Raw genomic sequence first — 12,832 nt, forward strand, 5'->3', positions numbered from 1 at the left:
ATGAGAGCACTGCAGGGCAGCTGCAGCAGCCAATCAGAGCGCAGCAGCGGTGTTGCTGTATGAGGGTCGATCAGTGCCACGGAGGGAGAATACAGGTGTTTAAGGGGGGGGGGGGGGAGACCCTTACCACTAATTAAAGTGTACTCAAACTCTCTTCTTACAACCCCATCGATTTTGTACCAAACTAATCAAACTATTAGCTACTGCTATAACCTTTTTAATGAATGTTTATGAATAATTGGTCAAAGTATAAGAACAACACATTTCTTAGGGGTGAGTTTGAGCTTTTAACATGTTTTTTTTGCCAAGTAAGTTAAAAAACATATTGGCCCTTTCTCATTTCACAAATGCATCCTCCGGCGTCATACCCTACCGGGCGCGTTTCAGGAGCGCTTCAGAAGCGTTCAGAAGCGGAGCGTCTTGCGTGCCGGCTCGCAGTTTTTGTTGATTTGGGCATATTTCCTGACATTTGTACTTCTACAAGAAAGTAAGTAGGCTACGTAGTTAAATGGTTTATTTTTGTGTCTGTTTAAATTGTGTTTATTGTTGTTATTTCCTATTTTGTTGTGTTGTAGACTACAGACACAGTTAATAATAATTGAAATATTCCAGTTATAAACGACATGAATCAAAGATGTGTTGCTGTATTTTAGTGGTAAAACAATGCATTCATCATCATAATTATTATATAGATATAATTTACACAGTGCCTGTAAACCGGAGGAGAACGCTGGCATTTCTCCTCCTACTTGAAAGACTACGGAGGGATAGGGTCTGCAAAATTAGTTTATTTTGGGGATTGAATGGATGCTCGGACCGGTCCTTCCTGGCGCTATGCAACGCCTCGCGTTGCGCGAAAATAGACTTGCATCCTATTTTTAGCGGAGCCCAGCGCCGAGAGACGCTTCTGGGACGCTTCTGAGTGGAATAGCACCCATTGACTAGAGTGGCCGCGATCTTTGCGAACACCGTGGCGCAGCCGTAACGCAGCCGTAACGCAGCCGTAACGCAGCCGTAACGCGTCCGTAACTCGTCCGTAACGCGTCCGTAACGCGGCCGTAACGCGACGCAGACGAACCCGGTGGAATCGAGGGGTTAGACACGAGGATAGGAGTCGAGGAGGGGAGTCGAGGAGGGGAATTAGAGAAATGAGAAAGGGCCTCTGTTTATTTAAAGAGGCATTTGTTTGTTATTAAAGTGGCATTTTAATATAACTGAAGTGGCATTTTTCACTGTTATTTAAAAAAAGGAAATCATTATTATTAAAAAGCATTTCTATTTGTTTTTTAAATACATTATTCCTTGTGATTTATAGGATTTTTATTTATTAAATTTGATTAAAATATTATTATTTTACCAGAAGTAAATTCCTGTTTTTATTTGTTTTATTTGCTTATTAATTTCCAATCTCATCATTTGAACCTATATTATTTCAGAGCATCTGTTAAATCTATAAATATACAAAAATATAATTTAGAATAATTAAATATATATGAGTGCCAGCCATACACTGCATGTATAATGTTATTTGGCTGAATAAAAAATGAAATATTAATGAAGCTGCCCCTTGGCTCTCCCCCCTTTGTGGCACTGCTCTCCTCCCATACTCCCCTCCCCCCCAGCAGCAGATCCGTGTTTTCCTCTGAGGTAAAGTGCACTGTGCGTCCGGAGAAAGATGGACCTGAAACCTCACAGGGTTTACGCTTCAGTTTGAGCAGCTTTTTTAAAATCACTTTAGTTATCTTCTTCTTCATCATCATCATCATCATCAGAGAGGAAGATGGGCTGCTGCTCTGCTCGCTGCACGCTGATCCTACTCTGCTGTCTGCAGCTGGTAAGAGCTTCCTCTCATCATATGAACACAGAAACACATCTGATGTTAACCTCTGGTGATGCTTATAGACTAACAAACAACTTATACTGGTAAAAACTCACTTTAAAACACAATTAAAGCAACATTTTTATTACAATAATTTTATTACAATAATTAGCTGAAAAGAATCTTTTTTTACACACACACACACACACACACACACACACACACACACACACACACACACACACACACACACACACACACACACACACACACACACACACACACACACACAATTATTTTGTTTTGTAGTTATTTATTTTACTTGTTCGAATTTTTTTTATCAATCAATCAAATAAGTTTGTTTTCAGTGCCTTGAAGCCCTCATGGTTTACATCTGTCCTAAACCTTACATTTAGACTTAAAGCTGCTATATTTACATACTTAAAAACATGTTGAAACACATGTTGTTTTGTTATATTTGATGACCTTCCCTTCACATTGTCACTGTTTACTCATCAAACTCAAATGAAACCTCAGTCAGATGTGTTTCCTGCTTCTTAAAGGGGCTTTTTTTCAGCTTTTCTGTTGAATGAATTGCATATCTACTGGTTTCACCCTGTTGTTAAGTCAAACCATGTCATCATGCCTTAAGCTCTGAGATCGTGTTATTCTGATATTTTGTCATCAGATGAATGGAAAGCTTTTATATTGTGTGTGTGAAGTAAGCCTGTTGTAGTTGGAGGTGATATGTAAAGCAGTGACCGCCCACTCCAGGCTCCACAATGAAGGGCTGCACCCTCCTCCTCCTCTCCCTCCTCCTTCTGTGTGTTTCTCACCCTGCCCCCCCTCTTCATCGCTGACTGGGATCAGAGGACATTAGGGTCTGTCTTTGTCCCCCATGACAAACTGTAGGAATCACAAATACAACCTATTGGGATGCACAAGTGAAGGGAAACCTCAAATGTTCCTGTGGGGGGGGATTTACGACCTCTGCTGCTTTCACCACGCTCTGTTGTTCTGGACCCTCGATACGGAAATAAAAACCTTTAACGGGGAAACAACAAGCATGGCCGCCATTGATTGATAGCCTGGTAGAGGCTCAAAGTGTCAAGGGTCTCCACGGCCTTCATCTACAAAATGTCACTCAAAGAGAGACAGATACCGACCAGGAAGAGACTTAAAAGGATCATTAAACGACCAGATACAGATAGAAATGACTTCAAAATGACATAAAGAAACTGCAAATAGGTCAAAACAACAAGAAAGAGATGCGAAATAGCAGCAAAGAAACACAACTTGACCAAAAACTGATACGAAAAGACCCAAACTGTCCACGATATGACCACTAACAACCTCAAAGAACTATTAAAGAAGGTTAAACAGCTGATAGGTGACACCAAATCACAGAAATATGACCTCAAATATGCACAGAAGGACCAAAAAGGGACATAAAACAAATACAGAGACAAACAATGACTACAATGTGACACTAATACATTTAAACAGCTGCTAATAAACACAACATGACGAGAAAATGACACACATTTACCACTAAATGAATAAAAATACTATAAAAGAAAGCAAGAAAGCTGAAAGAGACATACAAAACGAATAAAGCGACACACAGCGACCGTAAAGCCATGCGAAATGTGTTTAAAGAGAAACATAAAACAACTAGAAATGAGCAAAACCGCTGAAATGAGACGTAAAAAAATGTGAAATTAGCCTCTTGACCTTTAAGAGACACAACATGACTACAACGATGCAGAGAAGCACCAACAAGGGACACTAAAGGGACATTTAAATAGGCCAAAAATAAACACAACATGACCAAGAAATGACACAAACGTACATCTTAAAAGCTGAAACCTGAAACCACTAGAAAATACAGAAAAACATCTGAAAACCACACAATGACCACAAAGACACTTAATATGACCACAAGGATGCACAGAATTAAGTACCTGTTTCTGGTATCAGTACTTTAATTTTTCTGACCACTTTTTACTTTAACTTCTTACATTTTGAACCCAAATACTTGAACTTTCTACTTCTTACATGTTGAACACAAATACCTGTACTTTCTACTTCTTACATGTTGAACTCAAATACCTGTACTTTCTACTTCTTACATGTTGAACACAAATACCTGTACTTTCTACTTCTTACATTTTGAACACAAATACCTGTACTTTCTACTTCTTACATGTTGAACACAAATACCTGTACTTTCTACTTCTTACATGTTGAACACAAACACCTGTACTTTCTACTTCTTACATGTTGAACCCAATACCTGTACTTTCTACTTCTTACATGTTGAACACAAATACCTGTACTTTCTACTTCTACATGTTGAACACAAATACCTGTACTTTCTACTTCTTACATGTTGAACCCAAATACCTGTACTTTCTACTTCTTACATGTTGAACACAAATACCTGTACTTTCTACTTCTTACATGTTGAACCCAAATACCTGTACTTTCTACTTCTTACATGTTGAACACAAATACCTGTACTTTCTACTTCTTACATGTTGAACACAAATACCTGTACTTTCTACTTCTTACATGTTGAACACAAATACCTGTACTTTCTACTTCTTACATGTTGAACACAAATACCTGTACTTTCTACTTCTTACATGTTTGAACCCAAATACCTTACTTTCTACTTCTTACATGTTGAACACAAATACCTGTACTTTCTACTTCTTACATGTTGAACACAAATACCTGTACTTTCTACTTCTTACATGTTGAACCCAAATAACTGTACTTTCTACTTCTTACATGTTGAACCCAAATACCTGTACTTTCTACTTCTTACATGTTGAACACAAATACCTGTACTTTCTACTTGTTACATTTTGAACACAAATACCTGTACTTTCTACTTCTTACATGTTGAACTCAAATACCTGTACTTTCTATTTCTTACATGTTGAACACAAATACCTGTACTTTCTACTTCTTACATGTTGAACACAAATACCTGTACTTTCTACTTGTTACATGTTGAACACAAATACCTGTACTTTCTACTTGTTACATTTGAACACAAATACCTGTACTTTCTACTTCTTACATGTTGAACACAAATACCTGTACTTTCTACTTCTTACATTTTGAACACAAATACCTGTACTTCTACTTCTTACATGTTGAAACACAAATACCTGTACTTTCTACTTCTTACATGTGAACACAAATACCTGTACTTTCTACTTCTCACATTTCCCAAACAGGCTGGTTCCTTTAGTTTGAATGTGTGTTTGGTGGCGTTGATCATTATTCTTTAGAGTCATTGCGTGCCTATTGATTTGAACACGATCCGGTATCCATCATTTCCTGGTCTTCTCTAAAGAAGAGGGACCAATGAAAAACGTTGTCATGTTGCCGTTGTTCAGCATGGAAACATTCATTAGCTAACAATGACATTATTGTTCTATTAATATAAAGGGAGGTCAGCTACTCTTTAAAACAGCTGCTAGTTATGGGTACTTTTTACTGAAGTACATTTCAAAGCCTCTTTACTTTGACTTGAGTAAAGAAGTTTAGTCAGTACTTCTACTTTTACCAGAGTACTTTTAAACACGAGTATCTGTACTTCTACTTGAGTAAAGGATGTGTGTACTTTTGCCATCTCTGGTCCTGTCAAAAAATTCCCCCCTAACTTTTGTCAAGAAGCAAATAAACAAATTATTTGACTGCCTTAAATAACAGAAATTACAACACAGGTGTCTCTTTGATCAGTCTCTCCTGTTATAGAGTGAATATTTGTATGAATCTATTTTGTTATTATAGGTCTCGGCTGTGGAGCGTCAGCTGTTTGACTTCCTGGGTTTCCAGTGGGCTTCAATCCTGATCAACTTCCTGCAGATACTGGTCGTAGTCCTGGGACTTTTTGGAGCTGTTCAGTACAAAAAACGCCTGATCATCATGGTGAGACATCAGCAGGAGAGGACTCTTTAAAGTAGAGACACTACATACTGGTATACACCTGAACATCAGCAGGAGAGGACTCTTTAAAGTAGAGACACTACATACTGATATACACCTGAACATCAGCAGGAGAGGACTCTTTAAAGTAGAGACACTACATACTGATATACAACCTGAACATCAGCAGGAGAGGACTCTTTAAAGTAGAGACACTACATACTGATATACACCTGAACATCAGCAGGAGAGGACTCTTTAAAGTAGAGACACTACATACTGTAGACACCTGAAGATCAGCAGGAGAGGACTCTTTAAAGTAGAGACACTACATACTGATATACACCTGAACATCAGCAGGAGAGGACTCTTTAAAGTAGAGACACTACATACTGATATACACCTGAACATCAGCAGGAGAGGACTCTTTAAAGTAGAGACACTACATACTGATATACACCTGGTCATCAGCAGGAGAGGACTCTTTAAAGTAGAGACACTACATACTGATATACACCTGAACATCAGCAGGAGAGGACTCTTTAAAGTAGAGACACTACATACTGATATACACCTGAACATCAGCAGGAGAGGACTCTTTAAAGTAGAGACACTACATACTGTAGACACCTGAAGATCAGCAGGAGAGGACTCTTTAAAGTAGAGACACTACATACTGATATACACCTGAACATGCAGCAGGAGAGGACTCTTTAAAGTAGAGACACTACATACTGATATACACCTGAACATCAGCAGGAGAGGACTCTTTTAAAGTAGAGACACTACTACTGATATACACCTGGTCATCAGCAGGAGAGGACTCTTAAAGTAGAGACACTACATACTGATATACACCTGAACATCAGCAGGAGAGGACTCTTTAAAGTAGAGACACTACATACTGACTGATATACACCTGAACATCAGCAGGAGAGGACTCTTTAAAGTAGAGACACTACATACTGATATACCACCTGAAGCATCAGCAGGAGAGAACTCTTTAAAGTAGAGACACTACATACTGATATACACCTGAAACATCAGCAGGAGAGGACTCTTTAAAAGTAGAGACACTACATACTGATATACACCTGAACATCAGCAGAGAGAGGACTCTTAAAGTAGAGACACTACATACTGATATACACCTGAAACATAAGGCAGGAGAGGACTCTTTAAAGTAGAGACACTACATACTGATATACACCTGAACATCAGCAGGAGAGGACTCTTTAAAGTAGAGACACTACATACTGATATACACCTGAACATCAGCAGGAGAGGACTCTTTAAAGTAGAGGCACTACATACTGATATACACCTGAACATCAGCAGGAGAGGGGCTCTTTAAAGTAGAGACACTACATACTGGTATACACCTGAACATCAGCAGGAGAGGACTCTTTAAAGTAGAGACACTACATACTGATATACACCTGAACATCAGCAGGAGAGGACTCTTTAAAGTAGAGACACTACATACTGATATACACCTGAACATCAGGCAGGAGAGGACTCTTTAAAGTAGAGACACTACATACTGATATACACCTGAACATCAGCAGGAGAGGACTCTTTAAAGTAGAGACACTACTACATACTGATATACACCTGAACATCAGCAGGAGAGGACTCTTTAAAGTAGAGACACTACATACTGATATACACCTGAACATCAGCAGGAGAGGACTCTTTAAAGTAGAGACACTACATACTGATATACACCTGAACATCAGCAGGAGAGGACTCTTTAAAGTAGAGGACACTACATACTGATATACACCTGGACATCAGCAGGAGAGGACTCTTTAAAGTAGAGACACTACATACTGATATACACCTGAACATCAGCAGGAGAGGACTCTTTAAGTAGAGACACTACATACTGATATACACCACTGAACATCAGCAGGAGAGGACTCTTTAAAGTAGAGACACTACATACTGGTATACACCTGAACATCAGCAGGAGAGGACTCTTAAAGTAGAGACACTACATACTGATATACACCTGAACATCAGCAGGAGAGGACTTTTTTAAAGTAGAGACACTACATACTGATATACACTGAACCTCAGCAGGAGAGGACTCTTTAAAGTAGAGACACTACATACTGATATACACCTGAACATCAGCAGGAGAGGACTCTTTAAAGTAGAGACACTACATTACTGATATACACCTGAACATCAGCAGGATGAGGACTCTTTTAAAGTAGAGACACTACATACTGATATACACCTGAACATCAGCAGGAGAGGACTCTTTAAGTAGAGACCTACATACTGATATACACTGAACATCAGCAGGAGAGGACTCTTTAAAGTAGAGGCACTACATACTGATATGACACCTGAACCTCAGCAGGGAGAGGACCTTCTTTAAAGTAGAGACCTACAACTGGTATACACCTGAACATCAGCAGGAGAGGACTCTTTAAGTAGAGACACTACATACTGATTACACCTGAACATCAGCAGGAGAGGACTCTTTAAAGTAGAGGACACTACATACTGATATCACCTGAACATCAGCATAGAGAGAGACTCTTTAAAGTAGAGACACTACATAATGATATACACCTGAACATCAGCAGGAGAGGACTCTTTAAAGTAGAGACACTACATACTGATATACACCTGAATATCAGCAGGAGAGGACTCTTTAAAGTAGAGACACTACATACTGATAATTACCTGAACATCCAGCATGATGAGGGACTCTTTAAAAGTAGAGACACTACATACTGATATACACCCTGATATCATCAGCAGGAGAGGCGACTCTTTTAAAGTAAGAGACACTACATACTGATATACACCTGAACATCAGTCCAGGTTGCGAGGTCCACTTCTTTCTAAAGTTAGAGACACTTACATACTGATATACATCCTGGACCATCAGCAGGAGAGGCCTCTTTAAAGTAGAGACACTACCATACTGATATACACCTGCAAACATCAGCAGGAGGACTCTTTAAAGTAGAGACACATACATACTGATATACACCTGAAACATCAGCAGGAGAGGACTCTTTAAAGTAGAGACACTACATACTGATATACACCTGAACATCAAAGGGGGCAGGAGAGGACTCTTTAAAGTAGAGACACTACATACTGAATACACCTGACATCAGCAGGAGATCGGACTCTTTAAACAGGTAGCCAGACTGATCTATTCATATCTGATTATACTATCGACCGTGAAACATCAGCAGGAGAGGACTCTTTAAAGTAGAGACACTGACCACCTGAATACTGATTTCCTGACCCCTCTCCTCTGTCTTCTCCCCAGTACTTGCTGTGGCTGCTGCTGTGGGGGGGGCTGAATGTGTTTGTTCAGCTGTTTGTACCTGGAGGTGGGCGGCCTCTCCGCGGTGAGTTCATGGTCCATTAGTGTCGGTTTAATTAGAGACTCTGCAGCTTCACATCCTGACACAGAGCTGCTCTCAGGACCTGCAGTCACATTGATCACAGCTTTTATTCGAAGTGCTTTTCTGTGACTCAAGTCGCTTTACAATAAGGGAGGGTTGTGGTGAGGTGAGGTAAGGTACGTTTATTTATAAGCACATTTTCAGACACAGAGGCAATTCAAAGTGCTTTACAACATCATCAACACTTAATACGAAGACAACAGAAAGGGACACAACAATAAACACTAAGGAATAACAGATTCAGAAAAACCATGCATACAAGAGATGATTTAAAAACAACGTGGTAAATACAGTAGGTGCTTAAAAACAAGTTATAAGACTTCTGGGTAAGCAGTTGAAAAAAAGTCATGTGTTTTAGCCTCGACTTAAAAGACCATCAGCTTTTGAGGCAAATCTGAGGGACTGTGGGGATTGGTAGGAGGTGAGAAAGTCTATTGACGGATTATGAATACAAAAAAGGCAACCAAGGTAACCCCCCCCCCCCCACCCTTTATCACCTGAATCTCCTCCTAGAGCACCATTGAGTTCTTTGTAACCAAATCTCTCTCAGAGGGGCGTGGGGAGGGGCTCCTTATTTTTATCTAAAGTAACAGACAGAGAATCAGCACTTTGGAAACAGGGCTGAAACAGAGGGGATTATGGGTAATGCTGCAATGATCTGTTTGGTATTTCAGCCAATCAGAGACAGGCTCTGTATATATCTGAGACCTGTGATATATTGATGAAGAACAGTATGATAGGGGACCTTTAAGTGATGTACTGGTACCGGGAAACGGAAACAGTTACATGTCTTCTCACACCGGTTCTCCCCCTCTTGTGTCTGCAGGAAAGTGACGTCCTCTCTCTGGGAGTTTCCTCTCATCGATCCTGGTGGAAGGACCACGGGCCGGGCTGTGAGGGGGGGATCCTCCCTCCGCTGGGTGGCAGAAAACCCCAAATAACCATCAGAACCATCAGAAACCATCAGAACCATCAGGACCATCAGGATCAGCAGAACCACCTGGGAGCTGGGCTGCTGGCTTGCGGCACCAGAACATCGAGGTTCTGCACTGCGTCCTGCAGCTCGTCCTCGCTGTGAGTTCAAACCTGTTCAATTAAAGACCCCTAAGTTATAGTCACTTAATAAAAGTCAATATTCTATTCCAGTTTGCTTTATTGCTATGTCCTTTAGCACGTGTTTTCCCAATATATAAATTACAATTATGAAGAAAGTTCATGTTTTTCGTACACTGCATTTTTTACACATTTTATTGCAAATCAAACGATGAATTATTTAAGATTCTTTAGGTAACAAAAGAACATTATTGATATTCTGTACAAACTGTAAAGTCCACTGAGACAAAGGTAACATTTGTGATATTGGGCTATATAATAATCATTGATTGAATTGATTGATCTACTGATAATAAATATACGTGGTAATAAAATATCTTAATAATAGGGATAATGCAAGTTGTACAATTCTCAGAGAAAAATGATTGAAAATCAAAATCAAAAGCAATAAAATAAATTATATTCTAGAGGATAACATATTTAATAGATAATTAACACAACTAAGGGGTTTTAAAATGTCATAAATTAAGAGTAAGCAACGAGTCATTCACACCTCATTCATACAGAGCAGTACCACTAGCATAGGGAACAACACACACACACCACACACACACACACACACACACACACACACACACACACACACACAGAGAGAATTACTCCATGAGGCTTTTTAAAACTTTACCTCAAAGCATATTTATCATTGAATTATCAAGAGGTGTGTTCTGGTCTGCACACACGGAGAGGAATGGACTGTTACCCTAGCAAACAACAGCTCCTGACCACCATCTCACCAGCGTCGACCTCATTTAGAGATAACAATAATAATACATTTAATTTATATAGCGCTGTTCGAGACACACACTTTACTATTACTTTACTTTTTACTATATTTTTAATGTATTATAGTTTTCTTGAAATAGTTCTTTATCTGTGTTTATCTGGATCTGATTTTATATATATTCACACATTTATATTTATTTATGTACTTTTAAAAAAAAATATTTGTATTTATATGTAAATATTATTTTTGTATTTAAATATAAACATTTTATTTCATTTTTAGGAATAACCCCTTGAGTTGTACCACATCTTTCCTCAACGACAAAAACACAATATACCCACAATGAGACAAAACATTTAACAAACAATAAATAATAGAAAAACTCAAGATTCATTAAAAACTAGATCCAAAATTATCCAACGCAAGAAAACTAAATCTGAGTAGTATGTGATTAAGAACACCTGTGCTTTCCTTCTGTCAATTTATCTTCCTCAAGAAATTGTGTGATGTGCTTTTAAAACAAATTTACTACATGATTGACTTGTTTACCTTCTTCTCGTACTGTAGCTCCCAGGATTTGTTTATGCGTGCTACGTCGCCAGCACTTTCTCAGACCAGGAGGACAACTGTAAGTATGATATGAAACCATTTCTATCATTTATTTTTACATTTGTATTGTACAGTTTGATACTACAACATTATGATTTCCCCAACATTTGACACTTCATTTTGACGTTGCTTCCAGTGCATCGTTTACTCACGTTTTCTTTCTTATTTCAGTCAATTTTATTGGTGATTTTCATCATCCATCCAAACCCTCTCAGCTGTTCTTCTAGTGTACACACCTGCAGGTAGGAGTCTGCCGTTTCCTCTGATTCCCATGTCTACATTATACATTCAACACCTCGTACATTGTGTATTTTTCATATTTTTGTTTAGATTATAAATAACCTCAGGAGAAAACGGGGTGAGGAAACCGTGGAGACGACGTTGAGAACTTTCATCGAGAGATTTCTTCGGCCTAATTTAAAAAGCAGTTCATGATGTGTTTTTATCTCAGGCTTCAAATCTCATTTTAATATAATAGTGTGTGTGTGTGTGGTGTGTGTGTGGGTGTGTGTGTGTGTGTGTGTGTGTGTGTGTGTGTGTGTGTGTGTGTGTGGTGTGTGTGTGTGTGTGTGTGTGGTGGTGTGTGTGTGTGTTGTGTGTGTGTGTGTTGTGTTGTGGTGTGTGTGTGTGTGTGTGTGGTGTGTGTGTGTGTGTGTGGGTGTGTGTGTGTGTGTGTGTGTGTGTGGGTGTGTGTGTGTGTGTGGGTGTGTGTGTGTGTGTGTGTGTGTTTGAGATAATGTAAATAAGTGGCAGTATCTTTATAATGTTTTTAAAATGTGTATAAATTATTAATAATGTGTAATCTTAATTAGAAAATGTGACCACTTCAACTCGTGTTGTGTTAAATACTGTCATTAAATTCAGTGAAATAAACCACACACACACAACAGATGTATGGCACAGATCTGTTTATTATTAAACATTTATAAGACCAGGAAAAGCTGTTTTGTTTCTCCTTTATTCTGATTTATTGCCCTTCTGTTGCGCTCTAAACCAATTTCCCTTCCGGTGTATATGTATTTAATGATTTGTAACGATGTGAATATAATAGAAAAGGAGATCTAGAATAAATAAACCACTTTTAAAAAATAAATAAAACATAAATACAAGCAGATGTGTACTCAACAGGGAGGCGTGTGGTGCAGTGAATAGTGCGTTGGTGTTTGGATCAGGGGAGTACAG

General features: G+C 38.9%; 1 protein-coding gene across 1 annotated transcript; it reads left to right on the forward strand.

The window, feature by feature from the left end:
* Positions 1–1,616: 1,616 nt before the first annotated feature.
* zgc:100920 (uncharacterized protein LOC445241 homolog) lies at positions 1,617–12,114 on the forward strand. Its single transcript, XM_034132983.1, is given in 9 exon segments — positions 1,617–1,834; positions 5,630–5,767; positions 9,066–9,110; positions 9,112–9,147; positions 10,031–10,111; positions 10,114–10,278; positions 11,609–11,669; positions 11,822–11,892; positions 11,981–12,114. Coding segments are annotated over 8 exon segments (636 nt in total). The 5' UTR covers positions 1,617–1,780; the 3' UTR covers positions 11,878–11,892; positions 11,981–12,114.
* Positions 12,115–12,832: the final 718 nt, after the last annotated feature.

The sequence above is a fragment of the Trematomus bernacchii genome, unplaced genomic scaffold, assembly GCF_902827165.1.
Source record: "Trematomus bernacchii unplaced genomic scaffold, fTreBer1.1, whole genome shotgun sequence".
NCBI classification, from domain to species: Eukaryota; Metazoa; Chordata; class Actinopteri; order Perciformes; family Nototheniidae; genus Trematomus; species Trematomus bernacchii.